This window comes from Stenella coeruleoalba, assembly GCF_951394435.1.
Source record: "Stenella coeruleoalba genome assembly, chromosome: 13".
Taxonomy (NCBI): Eukaryota; Metazoa; Chordata; class Mammalia; order Artiodactyla; family Delphinidae; genus Stenella; species Stenella coeruleoalba.
Genome location: NC_137159.1, coordinates 11958715 through 11976873, shown reverse-complemented (window position 1 = coordinate 11976873; position 18159 = coordinate 11958715). Strand labels below are relative to the sequence as shown.

The 18159-nt window shown below is 47.4% G+C and overlaps 1 protein-coding gene across 2 annotated transcripts in view; it reads right to left on the bottom strand.

Annotated features, from left to right (window-relative positions):
- Positions 1-17055: 17055 nt before the first annotated feature.
- The window catches only part of FBLN7 (fibulin 7), a 45316-nt gene continuing 44212 nt past the window's right edge, over positions 17056-18159 (bottom strand). For both annotated transcript variants that reach the window (XM_079941199.1, XM_079941198.1), the window contains one exon: positions 17056-17648. In XM_079941199.1, the coding sequence (XP_079797325.1) occupies positions 17276-17648 (373 nt within the window). In that variant the 3' untranslated portion in view covers positions 17056-17275. The remainder of the gene's footprint in view (positions 17649-18159) is intronic.

Here is an 18159-nt window from a genome sequence, read left to right as displayed (position 1 = left end):
TGTGCAAGGGAGTGGTTATATTACCTGTAGAATTGATACTTCATATCTTCTTTAAAGATCACATACAGTGTAAAGGAATTCACGATCTTGTCATAGGGCACAATTGTAGAAGGTACATTTTATGGCCAATCTGTACATAAGCTAACATTGGCTGACATAAAGTTTATGTATGAGAAAAAAGTAATTCTTATATTCCAAGAGGCAGTACCCATCTCACCTGTAAACTTAAAAGACCAAGCAGAGATTTGAGGGAGTGAGAATCAGAGAAGTTTAAATAGCTACAACTACCATTATTTTGAAGAGGCAAACATCGCTGTGTCAGTGAAATCTCTTAACTTGTGTTAAATCAAGTTGAGGGAGAGACGTTTTCCCTTAGATGTGCCCTGTGCGCCTGAAGCAGCCATCAGGCTGTGGGTCTCTAGTCTGTGGGTTATTACAGCCCTTTCTAACTGGACTCCAGCCTCCAATTTCCACTTTCTTCTCTACAATTCTCTAAAGAGAGCTTTTCCTCAGAGCAGATTTCCCAATGTACTGCTTCAGTCATGCCTCCACTGTGCTGTACCTTGAATCAGGGTCTGTTTGTCTGCCTGGCTGTAAGTGCTCTGAAGTCTGGCCATCTCGGCCGTACGAGGCTTTAGTGCCCATTGGCCTCTGCTCCTCTCTGCTCCCTTGGGTTTCCTCTTATGAAGTAAATCTCACTGACCCTTGATGCAGCTCCCAGCAAGTATGAGTATAATAATACCATAGGTAAAAAAAAATCTGAGCCAGAGGAAATATAAGCAAGAAAGTTGTAATGGGGAAAGCCGTACATGGATTTACATGTCATTTGGTCAGCATGGTTATCATGGCTGTATTAAATTTATCTCTGATCTTTTTAAGAATTCTTTTGGCTGCACTGCGTGGCATGCAGGATCTTAGTTCCCCGACCAGGGATTGAACCCATGCTCCCTGCAGTGGAGACATGGAGTCTTAACCACTGGACCACCAGGGAAGCCCTATCTCTGATCTCTTTTGGAGCCAAAACAAAAAGGATGAAGTGGTTATCTATTTACCTCTCATTTTCAGAAAAGAGGGAGGGTGCAAAGCCTAACTCTTCTAATAATACTTCATAAAAATGGTTCTTACGTAGGTCTTCATTATGGAAATCACTGAGTAGTATGGAGAGAATTCTTATTTCTAAGATTCTTTGTGACAGGTTTCATATAACTTTTTTACAGTCAGTTACTGAAAGCCACGTGACAGCAAAACTCAATTTTTGTCATTTGGTAAGAGAATATAAGTCACGTATGTAGTCTTCCAGTGTGTTAACTTGATCTAGTTGTAGAATGTCAGGAATTCAGGCGCAGAGGTATTGAATGACCTGCTCCCTGTCTTAATAGGATTCCTGACTTCCAGCACAGGTACCTCAGTTCACTGACTGGTTTTAATAAACATAACCATTGAGGGGTTAAAAAAATACTGATGCCTGGGGCCCACTCCCAGAAATTGTGATTTTGGGGAGTTTGGGGGGAAGGCTGGGATGTGGACATGAGATTTTTCAGTAGTTCCCAGATGGTTCTACATACAGCCATTGAAAACCACTGGTCTCAACAACTAATGGGAGTGCCATTCTTGCCAGTAATTGCTTTAAGCTTTATTTGTTGTTGTTTTGTTTGTTTGTGTTTTGGCTGTATTGGGTCTTCGTTGCTGTGCCCCGACTTTTTCTCTAATTGTGGTGAGTGGGTACTACTCTTCGTTGCAGTGCGTGGGCTTCTCGTTGTCGTGTGCGGGCTCCAGAGCGCAGGCTCAGTAGTTGTGGCGCACGGGCTTAGTTGCTCCGCGGCATGTGGGATCTTCCCGGACCAGGGCTCGAACCCGTGTTCCCTGCATTGGCAGGCGGATTCTTAACCACTGCGCCACCAGGGAAGCCCCGGTTTAAGCTTTAAATACGAATTCGTGTCCTCTGGTGTGCTTCTGGAGAAGCTAACATCTCTTGAGATAGACGGGAAGAGGTTAGACGTTGCCATGCCTAAATAGACTCCCAGAACTGATGCAGCTGTCTTAGGGACCTCAAGGGGAGCCAGCTAAGCAGCTGAAGACGACAGAGAAAAGAGATGGGAAGAAGCTGGGTCCGTGAGAACAACTGAACCATGGAATTCTCCGCTCTTAGAGAGGAGATAGCCAACCTTCAGATTTCATGTTATGGCACATGAAATCATATATTCTCCTTACCGTTTAAGCCATTTTGATTTGGGCTTTATATTACTTGCAGCCAAAGGCAGGCTAATACGTGTGAGCCAAGGATAAGCGACTTTTGTCCATCCGAAGGCCATGGGTCCCCACTCACCGCCCTCCTCACCGGAGGCTGTATTCACCGTCTGGGCTCCTGCAGGCAGCGCACAGTAAGAAACGAGTGTATTTATTTTTGTGGTCGACATCTCTGAAATTGGGATGTACTTTACAGTTGATAGAATATCATATTTTCATTGGCAGGTTATTTTTTCTTATTGGTGCATTAAAAATGGTGGCTCTTATTAAGTTACTGACATTTAGATTTGGTTGAATGTAATTTTTAAATGAAATTACATATGTGTATAGGGAAAAATTTACTGTGAAATAAAATTTGTTATGGGATTTATTTTGGATTAATGAATTACGAAAACATAAAAAGGTTTTTAATGAAAACAAGTGATTCCCTGTATCCTCCCTTTTTCCCACCCCCTTTGTGGGAAGTTGAATTCTAAGACGGCTCCCAAGATTCCTCGTCCCCAGTGAACACAGCCTGTATAACCTGCCGAGTGTGAGCATCACTGTGAGTAGGATGGACTTCACTCCCATGGTTAACTTATATTATATGCCAAAGATGAAGTGGTTTTTACCTTTGGTGTAACTAAGATCTCAAATCAGTTGATTCTGAGTTAATCAAAAGGGAGATGATCCCAGGTGGAGCCTAAGTAATCAGATGAATCCTTGGAAGAGACTGGGCTCTTCCTGAAGTGAAAGATTAGAAGCGTCAGATTCCCCTACTAGCCTTGAAGTAAGCTGCCCTGTTTCGAGAGGGCCGTGTATCCAGAACTGTATCCAGAACTGTACCCAGAACGACAGGGAAGAAACGGGAGCCTCAGTCTTAAAACCACAAATTACTGAATCCTGCCGACAGCTTTAAGAACTTGGAAGAGGTGCTCCAGGCTTGTTTTGTATGTTCCTACCTTGGCCCTTGAATGGGCCATTTCTCTAAGGAGCCCAGATTCCTTTTAATTGAGAAGACAGTCCCCAACTTAAAATGGTTCCACTTAGTGATTTTCACACACGATGGTGTGAAAGTGATTGCATTCAGTAGAAACCATGCCTGGGTTTTTGAGTTACGATCTTTTCCCTGGGCTAGCGGTATGTGGTAGAACGCACTCTCATGATGGGCAGCCCTGCAACATGAGACTAAACAACCGAGAGCTTAATGACCATTCTGTACCCAGACAACCTCCTGTTTTTCACTTTCAGTACAGTATTCAATACATTACATGAGATAGTCAACACTTGATTATAGATAAGGCTTTACGTTAGATGATTTTGCCCAACTAACTATAGGCTAATGTAAATGTTCTGAGACATTTCAGGTAAACTAGGCTAAGCTACGATGTTCAGTAGGTTAGGTGTATTAAATGCATTTTCAGCTTATGATATTTTCAGCTTACAGTGGGTTTATTGAGACGGAACCCCATTGCAAGTCGAGGAAAATCTGTAGTAGTTACAATCCAAGATCTGGGTGCTGGATGTGCTTATTGCTTTTGAGTCTGGTCAGCTGAAGACAGGCCCTGAGGATGTAGTGTGAACCGTCATACAAATCAAAGACAATTTAGGGAGGAGTGGATACGGCTTTTGAGGAGCTCCCCATCTCTTCTGCCTGGTCTGGGGGACTATGGGTCCTGGTCTTCAGTTGTCATTTTGGGGCTCTTGATTTTCAAGGCTGCTGTGGAGCTGGGGAGAGGAGAATGGGATTAGGGCAAGTCATTGTCACGAGGCGTTTTACCCAGATGCAGCTGTTTTTCATGAGTAAATTCTCTTTGAATTGTTGTAAGGCTTTAATTTCCAGAATTCTGCAAAAGTTGATTTTCACTGTTTTTGCCAGTGTTCTCTCATGCCTTTTATGGAGTAGTAGGTTTCAGAGATTCTTAGTCTGTCATTCCAGAAGTGGTAACAACAGTTCACTTTTTTTTTTTTAAAGAAGACGTTGGGGGTAGGAGTTTATTAATTAATTTATTTATTTTTGCCGTGTTGGGTCTTCGTTTCTGTGCGAGGGCTTTCTCTAGTTGTGGCAAGTGGGGGCCACTCACTATCGCGGCCTCTCTTGTTGCGGAGCACAGGCTCCGGACGCGCAGGCTCAGTAGTTGTGGCTCACGGGCCTAGTCGCTCCACGGCATGTGGGATCCTCCCAGACCAGGGCTCGAACCCGTGTCTCCTGCGTTAGCAGGCAGATTCTCAACCACTGCGCCACCAGGGAAGCCCCAACAGTTCACTTTTAAGTATTTGACTTTTTTTTTTCCATGCCTGTACTTTAGAAATATTTATCTTTGATATGAAGACTGACTGTGTGCCATTTTCCTAGTCCTTTTATTTCAGAATCCCCCTTTCCTGCCTGGCGGTCCAGGAACTCATCTTCCTGGCAGGATGCTCCTCATTCCTGAGTATTTAGGGCCTTCGTTCCTGCTCCAAATGTTTAAACTGCCTTTTTCAGGGGTTCCACAGAAGTGGCCTTATTTACCGTTCACATAAGTCTTAAATAAATACGAGTTTTGTATCCCAGCTGTATCCTGCGCAAAAATATTTCCAATTTATTTGCCTGGATGTGTTGCTTGGCAGGTAAATTTGTTACATAATAATATAAACTGGACTTTAATCTTGGACTTCCTGAACAGATTTGTGATTCAGCCCATATCTGCTGACACACCAGCTCTTTCAGCCTTCTGTGTGCCTGAGAACTGCAAGCCAACTTCAACTTCCTCGTGGAGCTGAGCTCAGTTAGGTGAACCCGGAATCAACAGAAATGCTCCTTATTTCAGCCAGAGGCACATAAAACAGTCATTTCAGTCCATGAAGAAGGAAAACCTGGTCCCAGTGAATTCCTGATTGTCTCGGGGGCTGAATGGCTGTCCTTGTGCAGCTGTGAAGGGTTCTATGTTCTTCCCAAGCTGGGGAGGTGATGCGAGCCGCCCCTCAGGAAACAGAAGCCGCCCAGCCTCCCGCAAGACCGCCAGCAGCTCTGCAGGGCTGTGCTCTTGGGGATGCGCCTTCCAGCTAGATCTGCACCAGAAAAAAGAAGGGGGAAAATGACCTTGACTTTCGAATGGGATGTGCGGGCCCCTCCAGCTGGGGGTTCAGAAGGCAAGAGGGGAAGGAGGAGCAGACGGGGAGACACTGCTGCTGCCCTCGGCCTTTGTTCTGTCAAATTTCAGCAAGATGCCGTGGCTGAGGTGCTGCAGCTGCATGAAGGACCATGGAACCGGCCTCCTGGGCCCACCCACGAATTAGCGAGGGTCTGTTCAGAACCGTCCAGGTCAAATTACAGGAGTGGGGAATGGGGGTTCAGGCCAGCAGTTGTGTCCATGGCCTCAGGCCCTCACTGGCCTTCCCTCTTTCCTCTGAGGCCTCACCCACATTTTCTCTGTGCCGGGGGCAGCTTTAGCGAACTTAAGGCAAGGGCATCCCTCGCCCTCCACCCTCCGTTGGGCTCAGCAGCCCTCACACCCCTTAAATTGCCCTCCCTGATATTCTGGAACTGTTACAGGGGGTGTGCGGTGTCTCTGTCTTGTTGAAGGCTGTACTCCCTGCAAGGGTCAGGCACATAAAAGGCCCTCACTCACTAGCCGTTAATCACCTCCCTCTGTGTGACATTCGCATGTGCGTGTGCACGGGTGAGGGGCCCTCCACGCTTGGCACGGTTCCTTCTCATTTCCACACTTGGGCCTCTTAACTAGTACCAGCCGCCAGCTACCTCGCACACGCCTCCCAGCTGGTCACCGCCTACCGGTGTGTGTGGATCTGGGGAGCAGGTGGATCCCTGGTTGCTCACGTTGGAGGTTGGTGCCCATCAGTCAGAGACCACCCGGCACCCCCTTAGGGTCCACAAAGCAGGTTTATAATTTGCTGCATCAAGACAGAGATTGCATTTCTGGGGACTGGGGGCAGCTCAACAGGAGGGAGTGAGGGAAAGATAAACAGAGTTTTTGAGTCAGTCCTGGGATGGCCTTGGCGGGAGTGGGGCAGAATTTGTCAAGTACAGAGGTGCTGGAAGAGCCGGCGGTCTTGTGCCTGTGAGTGAGCTGGTGTTAGGAGTTTACACTTAAGAGTTTGCGGCGCTCACACTCTGAATGGGTGCAGTTTCTGGGTGGCGTGAGTCCCAGAGCAGCCTGTTTTGAAATGCTGTGGCTTCTGTTTCAATTTTCAGTTTCCCCCTAAGGTTGGCTGGCAGCCGAGCAGTTTTTCGCTCTTATCAAAGTGTGGCAAGTAAGAGATGGAGGGATGCTAGGAAATGACCTTCCTGTCCAGCAGTGGGAGGGCGTTGCGTGCATGATGCCCGAGGACACGGCAGGATGGTTTCTCAGATTCAGGAAAGGCCCCGACTCTGAAGGAACTTCTGCGGAATTCCTGTCCTTTTTTTTTTTTATAAATTTATTTATTTTATATATATATATATATATATATATATATATATATATATATAATTTTTGGCTGTGTTGGGTCTTTGTTGCTGTGCGTGGGCTTTCTCTATTTCCGGCAAGCGGGGGCTACTCTTTTTTTGGGCGGGGTGTATACTATTTTATTAATATTTAAATTTTACCAAGAGTTCAAGCATATGCTAGTCATTTGTTCAGATTTTTGAAATAAAGACAAAATGGGCAAACAGCTTTAAGGGTGCGATGTACTTAACACTGCACAATATATTCACCAACTAGACAATCTAAGGGGCGGGATAACTATACACTTTGGAGCACCAAGTATAGGAACAAGCCCTGGAACTGGAGGAAAAACCCGCCTTTCAGGACTGCACAGAGGTCCTTGGTTGCCAATAGAATCTCCCCTTGACTTCAGACTTGAGACAAACCCAGGGAGCCTGTCAGTATACAAAAACCACTGCCTTCAGTAACAGGATGGACTGGCCAGGGCCAATTCAAATTGTGGGGGCCAGTCTGAAGCAGGCAGGGTTGGCTGGAGGCTGGACATGTTGCAGCTGAAGTCCAGCATCGGCAGATGAGAGCAGCCATGTTCTAAAAAATCGCTGATTTCTACACAAGTCGGGGTGGGGGGGCTGCTCTTCGTTGCGGTGCGCGGGCTTCTCACTGCGGTGGCTCCTCTTGCTGTGGAGCACGGGCTCTAGGTGCGCAGGCTTCAGTAGTTGTGGTACACAGGTTCAGTAGTTGTGGCTCGCGGGCTCTAGAGCGCAGGCTCAGTAGTTGTGGTGCACGGGCTCAGTAGTTGTGGCTCACGGGCTCTAGAGCGCAGGCTCAGTAGTTGTGGTACACAGGTTCAGTAGTTGTGGCTCGCGGGCTCTAGAGCGCAGGCTCAGTAGTTGTGGCGCACGGGATTAGTTGCTCCGCGGCCTGTGGGATCTTCCCGGACCAGGGCTCAAACCCGTGTCCCCTGCATTGGCAGGCAGATTCTCAACCACTGCGCCACCAGGGAAGTCCCCTGTCCATTTCTTTTGACTCAATTTTTTTTTTTTGGCCGCGTCCCACCGCATGGGAGATCTTAGTTCCCCCACCAGGGATGGAACCAGTGCTTCCTGTAGTGTTAGTGCAGAGTCCTGACCACTGGACCGGCAGGGAAGTCCCTTGACTCACTATTGATCTAGCTTATAAATTGTGTTCCCCTTCTGTGTGTGTCAGAGGAAAAGGAAATGCAGGACTTGCATTCCGGTTTTTAGGGCAGAACCTGACTTTATCTGTACTTCACTTGCTCCACGATGTCCCCTGCTGTGAACGACAGCAGTTTCATACACTGTAGACCATGGGGGAGGGGACTTCTGAGGCTGCACTGTCCTGGTGGGTGGAGGGGGGAGAGCCGCATCTCCTGCTGCTGCAGGAATGTTGCTGGAGAGGTGGTAGGGGTGCGGGGGACCCAGGGTAGGGGCTGTGGGGAGGGGAGGAGCCCTGCGAGAGGAAGCTTTTGATCCTGCAGACCCTGAGGGGAGAATGGTTTTGATTTCATGTCCAGTCTTCTAGGCTCATAATCCAGGGTTGGGATTAAGAGTCCATAAGTCCTTCCTTATCCCTGGACTCAGTGAATCTCTTTATGAAATATGCTGATTGAGCCCCTTGTTTCAGCTCTTACTGCTGAAATAAGTAGAATTATGTCACTGCTGGTTATAAAATTAGTCAACTTCTCTTTCAAAAAAAAGAAAAAAGGCCACAATGTTTGAAAATTAGCCTCCTGAATGTCCCCAGCGTGACTCTGCACTCATTGCAAAATGGTCTTCTCTGACTCTCAACTGAGCAGGAATTACACAAATAAGGTGATTGTTTTTTTATCACTTTTAAGTGCTCCAAAGTTATTGACAAAGAAAAGGATGACCAGGCTGGGATGTGGGCTTTTGAAGAGAAGAGTGTGCTTGGCACTGGGTGGCTGTCCAAGTTCCCCAGAATGGAGGTGCCCCTCCCTCGGTGAGGTGGGATTGTTGACCCTCAGCAGATGCTCTGCAGAGGAGGCCAGGATACAAGGTGTGTTCATTTGCTGTAACAGAGGACCACAAACTCGGTACCTAGAACAATGGAAATGTATTCTCTCAGTTCTGGAGGCTAGAAGTCTAAAGTCAAGGGGTAGGCATGGCCACACTCTGAAGGCTCTAAGGGATGGTCCTTCCTTGCCTCTATCTAGTTTCTGGTGGTGACTGGCGATCCTTGGCGTTTCTTGGCTGTGACAGCCTAACTCCAATCTCTACCTCTGTCTTCTCTCCCTGTGTATGTCTGCATCTGTTTTCTCTTCTTATGAGGATGCTGGACATTGGGTTAAGGCCCACCCCAATCCAGTATGACCTCATTTTAATGAACTATTTACATCTGCAAAATCCCTATTTCCAAGCAGGGTCACATTCACAGGTACCAGGTGTTAGGACTTGAACATACCTTTTTGGCGGACACAGTCCCACCAAAACACAAGGCCTGTTCTGCTCCCGAGGCAAGAGGTTGCAGTAGAACTGAGGTTGGGCCTTTGGGGCCTCCTAAAACTCCTCTGTGTTGCTGGGAAGCCTACCTCAGCCTTTGAGACATACCACCGTAGCCCAGTTTTGCAATTTAAGGTATCACTTGTGTGTGTGGCTTTTTTGTTTGTTTGGTGTTAAGCACGTATAAGGAGTTGAGTTCATCCCACCCCTCAGTCCGTAGCACGATCTCATCGTCAGTGATGGAGGGATTCTCCCTTATTTTATTTTTTTCCCTTTCTGCCCTGCGTCAGTCAGGATAGTTATGCTGGAGTGACAAACAGCTCTCAAATCTCTGTGGCTTGAAACAGCCAAGGATGATATTTTGCTCATGCTGCGCACATCGTGGGCCAGCAGTTCACTGTGTCGCACAGGTAGCACCTAAGCTGTCAGCGCAGCCTCCACCTGAGTGGGGCCAGATGCCATCAGGGAAGGGAAAGAACTCTGCAATAGTGTGACCGAACCACAAGGGGGCAGAAGTGCCCAGAGGTGGGAGAATAGGAGCGATTTGGCCAGATTTGCCAGTGTTTGCCCTGATCGCCAGCTCTTTTATTGGGTTGGCCAATTGGGAAAAAGTGGAATGAACTTTTTGGCCAACCCAACATTTTGCGGCTTGTCTGTCACCTTGTCCATGGGTTTCCATTAAGGATTTCCATCTTCAGGAGGCTCTCACTACTGTTTCCCTCCTACTCATCTTTCTAATAGTCCCTTCCCCAACCCACTGCCTCAGGGCCCTGATCTTTACAAACTAAATTAAAGCCAAGTTGTTTGTGGGTGCGATGGGTGGCCCCTCTTAATGCATTCACGTTGGTCCTCATGATTTAAGGTTCTCCAGTCATCAGTCTCTAGGCAAGTGTCGAGCACCTGCCGGGGAGAGCGGGTGCTGGGGCTACATCAGCAGGTGTGCAGACAAGAGACTTCCCTGGTGGTCCAGGGGTTAAGAATTCACCTTCCAATGCAGGGAACGCAGGTTGCAGCCCTGGTCGGGGTACTGAGATCCCACATGCCGCGGGGCAGCTAAGCCCTCGAGCCGCAACCACCGAGCCCGTGTGCTCTGGAGCCCACGCACCACAAGTAGAGAAGCACTCATGCTGGAACAAAGACCCGGTGCGGCCAAAAAACAAAGATGCCTGCTCTCATGGAGCTGGGATTCCAGCCAGTTAGATCCAGGATGCTTTGGGCTACAAACAACAAGAATTCCATCTCAAATCCATTTAAACCATAACCCCATTATCATATGTAACAGGAAGTCCAGAGGCAGGAAAGTTTTCAGGGGTATTTCGATTGGGACCCCAGCTCCATCTGGCTCTGCCTTTCACCAGGAGGCTTTTTCCTTATACTAGCTTCTTTCATTGTCCGTAAAATGGTTTCCAGCAGCAACCATGATGACATATTCCCTCTTATTCAGTGGAAAAGATAGAGACCTTTCCAACCATGTAATAAGAAAGCCGTTCCCTTCATTCACTGTGGTTGCCTTGGAGCCTGGAGGGTGAGTGGTGGGTGATCGCCTACCCGAGTCACAGGCTGGAATGAGGAGTGTATTGGTTTACTAGGGCTGCCATCACGAAGGACCCAAGACACAATTATGGAGGCTAGAAGTCTGAGATCAAGGTGTCAGCAAGGCTGAGTTTTGTGGCCTCTCTCCTTGGCTTGCAGATGGCTGTCTTCTCCTCCCTGGGTCTTCACACGGTCTTCCCTCTGTGTGTGTCTGTTGCCTAATCTCTTTTTATAAAGACACCAGTCCTGTTGGATTAGAGCCCACCCTAATGGCGTCATTTAAACTTAATTACCTCTTTAAAGACCCTATTTCCCAATACAGTCACATTGAGGTACTAGGGGTTAGGATTTCAACATCAGAATTGGGGTGTGGGTACACAGTTCAGCTCATAACAAGGAGGGAAGGGGCTCTGAGCAAAACAGTTTTCTTTATGGAAGGTGGAAAAGGGAAATGGATATTGGATGGGCATCCAACAGGCTTCATGCTATGGGGAGAGACAGAAAACAGTAAACAAATAGCATTTCAGATAGTGAAAAGTACTTCTGAGGAAAGCGAAACAGGGAAAGGTAATCAAGAGGGATGGCAGATGGGTAGCAGCATTGGCAAGGGCAGCTGGGACGGCCGCTCTGGGGAGGGGACTTTTGAACCCACCCAAGTGGAGAACAGAATAAGGGGCAGAGCAAGCAGGAAACGGCAGATCCAGAAGCCTCAGGGTAGGAAGGAGCTTGGCAGAGTCCAGGGCAAGGAAGGAGGCTGGTGCATTTGGTAGCATCCCAAGCAGGGGTCCAGGAGGTCGGCGGGGGCCAGCTCACTCAGGGCTCTGGGATTTGGGGTTGCCCACTAAGGTCCGGCTGCACTCAGGGAAACAGTGGTCATGACTGAACATGGAGTGTGTTGAATTTCCACGTGGCCAAGTGACTCTGCAGAGATACATCTGTCCCGTGGGCAGACTCCAAACCACTGTACAGCCAGCATTGGAGTGAGAAAGACCCCTCAGAGGATGGTGCCCTTTCTCCAGCTTCCCAGGCCCAGTCCCCAACCAAGTTTGGCACTGCCTGCCAGCTGAAGGCAGGAAGGGAGGACTGAGTGCATAGCTCATCTTAGCCCACAGGACTCTGGCAAGGGGTGAGGAGCAAAACAAACTCTCCCTGTGATGGAACTTGATGGCTTGGGTGGGGAGGACAGATGAGTCTAAGAAACAGAGATCTTTATCTCCAGCACCACGTGTGACCACTCGGCCAACTGTAAAGGGAAGGAAGGCGAGATATTGTCCAAGTGCCACCACATGATGGTTGTGGATCCTGGCTCAGGTCAGCAAGGTATACATACCATGGAGCCTGTTTTTCCTCTAAAAAGTATATCTAAAGAGCTTCCTGGAGGTAAAGAACTAGATGGAGAAAATCTGATTTTTCATCTGGAGGTGGTGGTGAGACTCAGAAACTTCTGTCAGCCCAAACCCAGTTTTCACCAAGTCATACTCTCCTGTGTGCATGTCAGCTGACCTTGCCATGGCTTTGCTGATGCTGGATTTTGTTGGAAATGCTCCTTGTGAGAGTGAGTATACCGGGAGATGGCTTGCATGTCCCACTAGAGTTCCCTAGTAAGAACCATTTCAATGCCAGCTCCTCCATGAACTGGTCCCAGCCCTTCCCTCGACCTCTGAGCTTGGTGAACCTGCAGCACCACGCATGGGGACTTTAACTCTGTTTCTCCCGTTGTCCCTGGTGAGATATGTGAAGATCTTATCTCCCAGCCTGCGTATAAACCCTGTCTTACGCAGGGATCATCTGTTTGCAAAGAACACCCAAAAGGGCTGTCTGATGAAACCCACAGGTCAGAAGCCAGATTTCCGGAGGCACTGGAGCCCTAAGCAGGAAAGCAGGAGTGGCACGGTTAGAACACGGCCCTAACATCCTTTGAAACCTCTCAGTTCAACTCAACTCCGTGAGGTCCCGGGCCCATGTCCACTTCCCTTGACCCAGTGGCTGCCTGTGACTGTGTCAGCCAACAGTGTGGCGGAGGTGACCCTACGGGACTTCCGAGGCTGGGGCATAAAGGCCATGCAGCTTCTACCTTGTTTTCTGGGACATGCACTCTAAGAGCCCTGAGCCGCCATGTCAGAAGTCTGCCGACTCTGAGGCCACCATGCTCTGAGAAAGCCAACCCACAAGGAGAGTCCAAGGATAGTTTTCCCATTGTCATCCCAGCCCAGGCCAGACATGCAAGTGAGTGAATGACCCCTTCAGGTAAGCCCAGCCCCCAGCCAAGGAGTCTTCCCAGCTGAGGGAGGCACAGACATTGTGGAGTAAATATAAACCACCCCACTGTGCTCTCTCTGAATTCCTGACCCACAGAATTTATGAGCATGATAAAGTAATTGTTTTAAGCTGCTCAGTTTGGGGATATGTTATACAGCAGTAATAACCAGAACACAAAACTAGGCTCCCTGCCTGCAAGTTTCCTTTCTGCCCACGTAGCATCGTCGTCCTCTCTGTGTAGGTGAGCCCAAGGTGGTCATCCCAGGCCTTGCTTTACATCACGACTTCCTTCAGACCCTTGAGATTCTGAGTCCTAATTCCAAACACCAGGAAATGAAATCTGATTGTCACCACACACGATCACAGTGTTTGCAACACCTAGGCTACGTGGATGATATATCTGTGTATACTTATGCATACAGTTAGTATATACTGACCACCCTCTTTTGCTGCCTTTATTTTCATAGCACTCATCTCTCTTTGAAATCACACACTTTTCTTGTGTATCTATATTATCTTCTCGCTTGCTGTAGTGTAAGGGTACCATGAGGTCAGGGTCTCTGTCCATCTTCTCATCCATTGTATTCTGAACAACTAAAACAGTGCCTGGAACACTGTAGATATCCAGGAATATTTATGCAGCTTATAAACACCTACAGATTTTCATTGTTCAAGGTAAAAGTCGTAGAAGTCCACTTTTCTCTCCCTGCACTGTGAGCGTGGTGAAAGTTGAGTCAGTGGCTGGTGGACCCATTCAAGGCTGACCATGTCTCTCCTTGGGGCACATGCTCAGATGCCCAATAAACCAAGCGGTGACCATGACCATGCAGTTTATTGTGACCATGCAGTGATATTCTGTTTTCGGCTTATTTTCCTTTTAGTTTGCTAGTGTTGTAAGTATGACATTTTAAAAATAAGATGATTTTTTAAACCTAGCTAACCTTCCATCCCTCAGGAGCCTGTGATCCAGTTGGCTTGTCCCTCTTGTCTTCCTAGTGAATGTTGACTGCTACTCAGAAGTCCAGGACCGGAGGGTGGGCAAGCTGTGGAACAGCCCTCCATTCAGGCTTCTCCGTCCTTCCAAAGCGGAGTCGGGTGGATGCACAGATGTGAGAACTGGGGACACCACTGGGGCCTTCTTTGGTTTTAGGACACAAACTTTCATACACTGTTCGTGGGGATAGAAAGTAGTATAATCCTTATGGAGGAAAAATTGGCCCTAGAGATAGAGAGGCAAAAATGCAAAAAGGCAAGTGCATATCGTTGCAGTATTTTAATAGCAAAGGACCGGAAACAACCCAAATGTCAATCAAGGGTGACTGGTTGAATAAACAATGGTATGTCCTCATAATGGAGCATTTTATAGGAGAACATTCTATCTGGTTCTATGGGATAATATTCAATATATTGTTAAGGAAAAAAAGCAAGATCAAGGAAAGTGTGAAATGAATTAGTATGCTATCATTTATCATGTGTTTATATGTTTTTAAACGGAAGGGTAAAATGGAAAAAACTTGATTATCTATGGTAGAAGGAGGACGTAGGGTGGAGGGGACTGGGTTAGTATATAGACTTCTCTGATTACAGCTCATTTTGTGAATTTGACTTTGGAACCATGTAAACAGTTTACACAATTACTTTTAAAAATTAAAATAAAAAAGCAATCTCTAAAAATTTAAGCAAAACAAAGTGAATAACCATAACCCTGATTCAAGCTTGGGGCATAACCACAGAGAGAGGAACTATTCCAAGTTATTTGATTGTATGTCCCTAATAGCATAAACCCTAAGGACAAAAAGAACTGAGAAAGAAAAATCTTAACTGTTTTCAGTAATTTTTGGATGATAATTTTGTTATCATTGCATTGTTATTCTGAGGATTTAAAACAATGTATAATTATTTTGGTGATTTTGAGAAGGAGGTCTTCAGAATGAGAGAGAGAAGAGCAGATGTAAGATCAATGAGGTTACATGACAAACCCTGTACTCCTGAGCTGGGTTGGAAGTATCAGTATAAACTCATGTAGTGTTTCTTCTTAAAACAAAATGAATAGTACTTATTTCCTAGCTCTTTCCACTGAAACCAAGAAACAATGACCAAACCACTACCAATGAGCCCTCCTTACACTCAGATTTTGATCTCTAATGACCATTCCCCACTGAAAGGAACCAGGGATCCCTAGGTAAAAAAATCGATAACTTCAGGGCTGGAGCATGTACAAGATGAGCTTGAAACGTCTTGTCATACAAGATAACTACAAAGCTCTTATTAGAGACCACTAGGGTCATGTCAAAAAGAATCAGCCAACTTGAAGCAGTTCACAAGAGCCAAAGAGGACAATCTGAGTGACAGGAAAGATAAGAACTGCAATGGATTGAAACGTACATATCAAATATGTTTAAACCATGAGTTCATAATGTAATGTAATGTTTCCAGTAAGAAAACAACTCTCCCTGGACAGCTTGGAAAGATGCCAGGGAACCACCTTGGAAACTGACAAAGGGGAAGAAGTAAAAAATATATCCAGTCTTTCCTGTACAAACCAAACCTCAGGGCAACCAAATAACTGATGAAAGGAAGTTTCTCCTTATAAGGTATGCCAGCTAATAAACGAAGAAACAGTAGCACTAGAATACTATTTGCAACCCCTAAAGAAGTAGTGGGATCTATGGAATAATCATCAATAGTTGTTAACATCAGAAAAGAGAGGCAACTAGAGATGAAGTCCAGGACAGGTGGGTGGGCTAGCTGTGCAACAGCTCCCCCTGGAAGAACCTATCACCACCAATAAAGTAGTCTTGCGAAAATAAACCTAACTGGAGTCTGATTGAATTTCTAGATATAACTACTGATATATAAGAAATAAATAGGACAGAGGACCATGTTAAAAGACACTACAGACAATGTAAAGCAATTATACTCCAATAAAGATGTTAAAAAAAAAAAGAAGACACTACAGAGACAGACTCAGGAAAACCCAGACTGTGAGAAATTCTACAGGACAAAGGACCTTCTAACAAGGACAAAGGAGGCTTCTTCCAACAAGCCTCCAGGTTGTCTCAATATATTTTAAAGCGTGAGAACCACCGCTACAGATTAGAGATTTAAGAAGTGAATCAACAAATTACAGAGCATGGACCTAATTCAAACAAAAAAAATCATGAGCCACTCAGAAACTTGAACCATGACTAAATACTTGAAGGTATTAAGGAATTATTGCTGATTTTTTAGGTGTCATTGATATTGAGGTTATGCTTTTTTAAAGTTCTTATGGTTTAGAGATAATGCTGAAATATTTACGGATGAAATGATGTGAGGTCCAGGATCTGCTTCAGAATCATCGTGGGGTGGGGTGAGAGCAGAGATGAAGCAAGATTGGCCGTGAGGTGATTGTTGAAGCTGGTGATTTGGACGTGGGGTTCCTTCTATTGTCTGTACTTCGGTATATGTTTGCAGTGCTACCTTATAAGAAGTTTTGGAAGCCCCTTGCCAAATAACATGAAACTGTATTCCTTGGAAAGGGCTGTGTTTTCTTATTCATTTATCCCAGTGGGTCCAGCCTAGACAGGAAGAGGACCAGGTACCCCCTCCTAGGAGGAACTGGGCTAGCTCACGGTCAGGGACAGGCCGGGTGGGCAGGGATGAGCCGCAGACTTTACTTCTTCAGTTATAATAGCAGGTTACGTTTTGAGATATGATTTCTCGAAAGGGAATTAATTCAGGCAAAATCTACACGTGAACATTGGTTCCTCGATCTGGATGAATCTGCACTGGGGACCAGGCCCTGCCACGGCCCTCTGATGAGAAGGCTGGCAGGCGTGTCACAGAGGGGAATGCAGACAAGAACGTGCTGGGTCGTGGAAGGGAACCCTGCCCCCCCATCCCATGCCACGTGCACAGGGGCATGATTTGACCCTCAGCATGACCAGAACTACTTCATAACAAGGCTTGACTATAACAATACAGGAGGCTGGACAGTCATCTCAGACACATGCCGTAAGCTCTTCCCTCCCTAGCTAGTTCAAGCTCACAATGCCACTCAACACAGCATTTTGAAAAGCTGCCCATTCCGCTGTAAAAAAAAAAAAAAAAAACAACTGCGAAAGTGCATAACCTAAGGCGAGGGCCTTAAAGCAGAAAAACGTGTGATGGCAGTAGCTTGGGTTAGGGGCTGCGCTTTGGTGCCACTTCCTGGGACAGAGTGCGGCGCTGCCCTAGGAACGTGGGGGACAGGCAGATGGGCAGTGGGCAGGGTGGGGAGAGATGTCTGTCGCAGTCAACGCCCGCAGCTGAGTCTTTGAGGAAGAGAAATGAGCCCAGATTGCTGCACACCGTGACCCCATGGCACCCTCAGAAGTCATAAGGGGACACAAAGATGGTGACCTTGGACACGTGGTTGGCCTGGAAGGAGCGGTCCAGGTATTCGGACATGTCAACATCCACCTCCAGTGTCTGAGGTCCCTCCAGGGTCTGGACCAGGATCAGCTCCCCTGTCTGGCGGTCCGAGCGCTGCATTACAAAGTGGCCGCGGCTGTTCCCACCCACGATCCCAAATCGCAGGCTGTTGGGTCCAGGCCGGCCGGGGGCCGAGGCCGTGGCCATGCGGAAGAGCGTGATGGGCGTCTTCAGGTTGGAGGGCAGAGAGAGGTAATGGAAGGAGATGGTCTTGGGCATGTGGCGGCAGGGCCTGCTGTCCATGGGGCAGGGGTTCCGTTCACACTGGCTGGAGCAGAGAGGCAAAATGTAGGGAGCCGTCAGCCTTGGGGGAAGTCAGGAGGGGCTGCTCTGACCGGGCTTGTCTGCCCACCCGCCCTCCTGCAGAGGCCACCAGAGTGACCCAGCCACGGGTCCCTCGCCACGGGCGCTCCAGAGCCACAGGCCAGTGAGTGTCATGACTCACCTGTATATGTACGCCCGGGTGTGCATGCATGTTTATATATGCCATTACTACCGTTTTTACAGAAAAATAAAGCCGGGGAAGATTAAATAACGGTGCTGGCATTCAAAGCAGGTGAGGTGCCCCTTCTACACGTGCTGAGACCCCAGCAGTTAGCTGGCAACATCCTGGAATGTGGTTCTCCACATGTGGTGGGCTTTCTAAACAGCCAGTGTCTGTTCTTTTTGGGGGGGGGCGCGCCCCAGGGCTTTTGAGATCTTAGCTCCCTGACCAGGGATCAAACCCGGGTCACGGTAGTGAAAGCGCCAAGTCCTAACCCCTGGACCACCAGGGAGTT